Source organism: Trifolium pratense, linkage group LG5 (genome assembly GCF_020283565.1).
Source record: "Trifolium pratense cultivar HEN17-A07 linkage group LG5, ARS_RC_1.1, whole genome shotgun sequence".
In the NCBI taxonomy this organism is placed as follows: Eukaryota; Viridiplantae; Streptophyta; class Magnoliopsida; order Fabales; family Fabaceae; genus Trifolium; species Trifolium pratense.
In genome coordinates this window covers 49,068,289-49,075,059 of record NC_060063.1, presented here as the reverse complement: position 1 = coordinate 49,075,059, position 6,771 = coordinate 49,068,289, and the positions used below count along the sequence as shown (strand labels likewise).

The 6,771-nt window shown below is 31.3% G+C and overlaps 1 protein-coding gene across 1 annotated transcript; it reads right to left on the bottom strand.

The window, feature by feature from the left end:
* Positions 1–2,008: 2,008 nt before the first annotated feature.
* On the bottom strand, positions 2,009–4,127 carry LOC123887234 (non-specific lipid transfer protein GPI-anchored 7-like). Its single transcript, XM_045936513.1, has 3 exons — positions 3,578–4,127; positions 2,845–2,889; positions 2,009–2,242 (listed from the first exon to the last, which is right to left on the bottom strand). The coding sequence occupies exons 1-3, from the start codon at positions 3,891–3,893 to the stop codon at positions 2,151–2,153; spliced, it is 453 nt and encodes a 150-aa protein (XP_045792469.1). The 5' UTR covers positions 3,894–4,127; the 3' UTR covers positions 2,009–2,150.
* Between the last annotated feature and the right edge of the window lie 2,644 nt (positions 4,128–6,771).

Sequence of the window (6,771 nt, the reverse complement as noted above, 5' to 3'; positions counted from 1 at the left end):
TTTTTCATCCATTCCATCTATGGATTTTTAAATGTGTGAACCATGACTTTTTTTTTTTTTTTTTTTGTCAAGGAACGGCTAGACTCACATATTTAAATGTGCACAAATGTGAAATTCGGGTTCGAATTCCGGCCACTTCAATAATATTTCTGATAGCTAACATTTGAACTAATATAGTTTAATTGATGTACAATGTAAAATTATTTTTTACACATATATTTAATAACGTGTTGTTGCATCATTTAATGAATATTGTGACACACCGTGTGTTTTAAAACACATTATATGATGTGTCAATATATGATTGAATGTTGATGTATATAAATTAAATTAAAAAATAAAATGGATGTTTACATTTTCCAGAAAATATTTGTTTTAAGTTTAGTTTCTAAACAAAATAATTTTAACATTTTTTTTTCTTATATAAACTCCAAATTATGAACATATATGAGTTGTGTATAATAATAGACATAATTTGGACACATCTTCGATTTTTTTTTTTTTTACAAAAGCGAAGAACATCTAGATATTAGGCAACAAAACAAGTTTTGTCCCATCTTTTGCCTATATCTCCTTATTATATTAAATTTTTTTTTTACATAAACTTGGGGACATAAACCTAACCCAGTCAGTCCGCACAAGAGCGCATAGGACATTGAACGTGCCCACTACTCCCTGCGACAAGCAGCAAGCTATGATACTTTTTTAAGCAATACAGTCTGAACTCAATGAATGAGACGAGTATTAAAATGTCTACCTCTGACAATACAAATCTTGTTGAATATCCAAAGCAACTCAGAACCATTCAAACGCCAGATCGAGGGATAGTCGATCAACGGTACTGAGCACCACGAACACGAGAATCGTCAAAATAACCGTCAAACCCCTTAGTGCGACGAGCGATTCTACCGCCAACAAGGCATATCCACACACCTAGCCCTTTCAAGCATTGTCCCCTTAGTGCGACAAGTGATACTACCGCCAACACGGCGTATCCACGCACCTAGCCCTTTCGAGCATTGTCAGGGCGAGGCAGGAATTTAATACAAAACTTACTATAATGCTCTATCCAAATGTTAGAAATAACATTGTTGATGGACTCCTGGGAGGTCATGGACTAATCATGGTAGAGGGTGGAGTAATTGCAAAGAGATAAAATGAGGAGAAAATACTAGTGAGGAAGCCTTTGAAGGTGAGACAATGGAATTAAACTAGGGTTTGGTGTTAGTGAATTGTTAAATGGTGACATCAAGGACTTGGAAGCGTTTTTTTAAGAATCGAAGGAAGGGTATTGGTTGATCTTGAGAGATGTATATAGAGAGAGGATTAGTGTTGGTAGACGGAGAAGGGCGAGGATCAATGGTTTTTGTTTCAAACTAGGCATCATGTTTGGCGGGTGATGCTAACAATGAGGCTTCCACGCAGCTTATCACCAAATACACACTAACACACTCTATTGTTTGAGGTCTACTAGCGTCACACTATCACACAACTTTCTCCCTTTTTACTTCTCGCTCTAGGTGCATTATCATGGAATCTCTATTGTCGATCGTCCTGTTATCATCTCAGTCATTGATCTCACTACATGACCCGAAATCGCCCATTACTGATCATTGCTCGACCCTAGGTTACGCTACCAACTAGTTTTGTTACTTCATATACCAAATACTCCATTTTCTTCAATATTTTTCCAAATACAATACAATGTTCTTTTGTTTTCATCAGGCACACTATTATTATTACCAATGACGTTTTCAATCTTGTACGTTTAGTTAACTCATTATGAATTTTTTTAAACAAATGCATTTTTCTCCATAGTCTATTAGTCATGAAAGAAAACTCAAAAAGACTTTGTGGTAACAAATAATAAATTAATTAATAATAACATAGATAAGAACAAGAAAACAGATCATATAATATATAAATGAAACGGTGCTATTTTCAAAAGCACCATACATAGGTCTCTCTATGAACAGAATTTGACAAGAATAATAACGCCCTTTCAGTAAAAAAAAAATATTTTTACCCAAATTGAATCATAGTTCGCAATAAAATACTTCTGCTAGTACTCAGTAGCCAATCAATGTAGAATTACATAAATATATAAATTAAATACAATATAGGTTTCCGAAGAATGAAGGGCCACATTCCTAATTGAACATCATGGATGCCAATAAGAGTAGGAAAGAAAATCCAGTGAATGAGACTCTTCCTGCAGCTCCGTTATCACTACCTGTTGTAGCTGCAATGTGAATTTTAAGTTTATGAGGTCACAAATTGCAATGTGAATTTCAAATCAAGTTTATGAAGTCACAAAGTAAAGTTATTTTACACATGTATCTAATAATATACTGACACATCATGTATGATATTTAAAAACACATGAAGTGTCACATTCATTAAATGATGTGGCAACACATCATTGAATGTATGTGTAAAGAATCTTTACACCGACATTACATAACAATTAAACTCTTAAAATAAAGGGTGTGGTTGAAATTAAACCGGAGGGAGTAATGTACTGCACGCAATCTTTTCTCCGGTAATTGATACTACTAACTCTTGAATCACGAGTGTGTAACTTAGGGATCATCTACATTGGAGTGACAACGCGCGACCCCGTGCGTCACGGGTGTACTACTAGTAGTGCTCCATTAAAAGTCAAATGAATATTGAATTAGCTAGATGCTAGTAGTATTCACATTATATTATTCGTGATGCCATGACTGGTGGCGGAGTTGATGCAAAGTGTGAATAGAATACTATTGTCAGCTTAAACTGCGGAGTTGAAATTCTTAAGTTAGGAAGGAAAAATAAATTAGGGAATGTAAAGAAGTTTCTTACCCGGTGGGGACCCGGACCCAGCAGTCGGAGGTGGAGCTGACCCAGCTGAAATTAAACATTCAAACAAAATACAGTAAGGTTAATAAATGTTGTGATGTAGGAAAGTAGACAAATTAATGCATTCACATGTATTATCATTACTACTACTACTACGGAAAACATTTTATAGCCTTAAAACCAACCAGAAACAACAAATTTGATTAATACTCCTAGGTGCATCTAAAATGACATATATTACCACATCAGCCTCTCTGCATCGGATGTTAATTCTGCTTCAATGATTATTTTATGGGTTAAATAAGTCTTCAACATAAATGAAAATTTACAAGCAATCAATCAAAATGATAATGTAAGTACTGAAACATTTTGGCTCGAGTGAGAAATTTGTAGAGTATATTAAAGGTTTTGGGTTCGATTATCGACTAAATCATTAAAAAAAATTTGTTTCCATTCTCTTTTTCTTCTTTTCTTGAGATCTATAAAACTAATTCAAATTTGTCCACACAGATCACCATTAAAAAAATCCGACACAATCTCACAAATAAATTACTACCCTCTTCGGTCTCGAATAAAACAATTTTTTTTTTAAATTTATTAAATAACTAATGTATTTGATAAATCAGATACTTCACATATTCAATAATTCAAGACCACATGAATACTAATTTTCAAGACAAATTATCAATTGATTATAAAATAAAAAATGATATAGTTATAAAGTTTGTTTATGTACCTTGTTTGCAAGTACTGATATCAGAGGTAACACCACAGTTTCTACTGAGAGCAAGAGCTTGAGTGATATTGATGTTTAGGCTTTGAAGCAAACCAGGAGTATAGAAAAGGTTACAAAGACATGTGAGTTGAGTTTCAACTGTTTTTTTGAGTGGATCACAGCAAGAACTAGGTGGTTTTGTTGAATTCAAGAAATCAGCACATGGAACTAGCTGTGCAGCACAAGAAGGGGTGTCTTGTGCCTCTATATTGTTGATCATCAACAACACCATCAATGATGTCAAACATGTGATACTTTTGAAAGTGAAACCAGCCATTTTTTGTTGGGAATTTGATTTGAGATAGTTTGGAATTGTGGATCTGTTTTTTTGTTTTTGGTTTTTGTTTGGTGAGGTTGGAGAGAGATGTGTGAGTTTTATAGTAGTTGTTTAGTCAATACGTTGTTGTCATTGTGTTACCTTGTCAAACCGCGTTAATCCTTGACTAATGATTATTCATACCGTATAAGTATAGTACTACTAAGTAATCTCACATTTCTCGTGTTCCCACTCTCCAGAAGTTATTATATTACTCATGTTGTTCATATAAGAAAAAATTGTCTTTTTATATACATTGAAAATTGAATCTATTTAGTCTATAAAATAGTTTAGATATATCAATTTTTTAATGTATCTAAAAAATGAATTTCTTCTTATATCAAATATTAAAGACAGGAGGGAGTAGTAGTTTTTTTTTTCAATAGATTTGAACCCTATATCTCTAATTTTTTAATTCTTAACTCAATCAATTGAACTACACATTTCATTCCAATATTTCATTCGATTTTAAATATAAGTAGAATTGTTTTTATTAAAATTCATTGAATAATCTAACTTGAGCACATGGGCGGATCCATATGGGGGTTTAGTGTCATTATAGGGTTAAATATGTTTTTGGTTCTACAAAACGGTGATTTTTAAGTTTAATTTTTACTTAATTTTTATTATATTTGTAGTTTCTAGAAAATTATCATGTACTCAATTTTTGTCCTTACTATATAAAACAACCTGAATTTTTAAATAATTTTAGCATATAAGAAGTTTCTCTAAAAAAAGAGCTTCAAATTTGATTTATATGTCATGATTTTCATTGCTTTTATCTTGAACTTTTCCCATTTAAAAAATTTATATTTAATTCATGTCATGTAAAAAAAAATAAAGTTTAACGAATAAATTTTACTTCATATATGATATTTTAAATATGTCTATAAAAAATATTCAAAAATCTAATAGCTTAATGATAATTAAAGAAATTTAGTTTTAGTAGGGGCTAAAACTACGTGTAAAAAAAAATTATAGGGACTAAAAGTTTAATAAAAATTGAGTAAGGACTAAAAATAAGTGTGATATGGTTTATAAGCTTATGAACTTAGCTTTAGTTTTGTCGGTAGCAACTGCAAGCGTAAAATATGTTTTTTAGTTATAAAATTTGTGAAAAGTCACTTGTATAATAAAATAAATGATCAATAGTTAAATGACAATCTTATAACTTTTATAGAAAGAGACGTTTTTTGAACTTTGATCCCTATAAATTTTTAATTTTCAATTTTAATATAATCTTTTCCATAAATTTAATATAATTTAGTTCTTGGACCAAAAATATTAATCCCACTAATAATTTATAATATGTAAGCGTAGTCATCACTCCTAAACTAAAATTTATAATGTGTGAGCTAGACCAATATATCCGGCATTGTGACAACTACATTTTTCATTCTTCTAGGCTCTAGCTATCTCATGAACAATCACAACATTACATTACTCCTTTCGTCTCACAATGAGTGAGCCAGTTGATTGCGTCACATATGTTAATGCATAACTTTAACGATTAATATTTTTAATTGCATAAGTAACAATTATAAAAATATGATATTTTAAAAATACTCATCGAGATAAATTCAACAACATCTTATATGCTAATATTTATTTTTATTTATTAAATAAAAAAATAGTTCAGTGCATCGTCAAAATGGCTCACTTGGGACGGAGGGAATAGTACAATTCATTTATGATGGTGTACGTGGATTTTATTTTGCGTCAAACAGGAAAACTACGGTGGCAGAGTCTTACTTTTACATTACATGACGACCGTTCAATTCAACGGTCTATTATGAAGCCGGTTCCATTCATAGTAGTTGAATTTGACAACAAAGAATATTTTCAGCAGCCACTATATGTGGAAATAGAAAACAATCAAGATTGAATTTTACCTTTTTTTTGACAGAAGATTGAAAATTATTATATGAATATCTATTAATTAAAATGGGTTTTGTGACTTGTGTCTATCGAGAAACAAATGTAGTGTATGCTTAATTTTTATTTTTGGAGAAGACAAATATTATTTTTTTATTAAAGACAAAATTAAGTTAACTCTAGATGATAAATGGAGGGGTTCACTTGGGATTCATTCATTTATGTCTAGTTTTATGCATAAAATTATCTCTTCAAATAATCTTTCAACTGGATTGGATTATAGACAATTAACCAAGATATTGAACTTAAATAATTTTTTTTCCCTCTAAAAAACAACGATATTCATTTATTTCAATAATTGATAGAGTACACCAGATGCAAGTACAAATTCATAATCGCTAAAAATAAAAAGGATGAATTTGCGAACAATCTCACAACATCTAAGTTAATAACAGCAATTGCAAAATGCCAACAAATAATATGATAAAATAAAAGTCATTGGAATGTATATGCTTCCGGATCTACAACGATGATGCCCAAATCATTGATTGAATCTGCAATTGATTAAAGTCGATCTTTCTATATGAACTAAACAAATACCACAACGAGACGAGAAATTAAACGTCGTACCAAAGACGACCAACAACACAATGCCGCACTCAACGACGAAATCACAACAAAAGAAATAAACTAAAATACTTGATCTATGTGAAAATCACTTATTTAAATTAAAAAGCAAAGAAAAAAATGCAGAGGGGGTGGTTTTAGGCCAATTTGGCATAAAATCACCCCTCACCGGTGAAAGAAGAAGAAGAAAACCCAAAAAGAATTAGGGCTGGCGGTAACAAAGCTGAGAGAAAAAGGTCTGTAGCTTAACTCAAATAATCAATAAGCTATTTTAGGACGAATTGTTCGAGAGAACAAGATGGCTAATGCAAAAAATAATAATAAAAGAATCATGGAC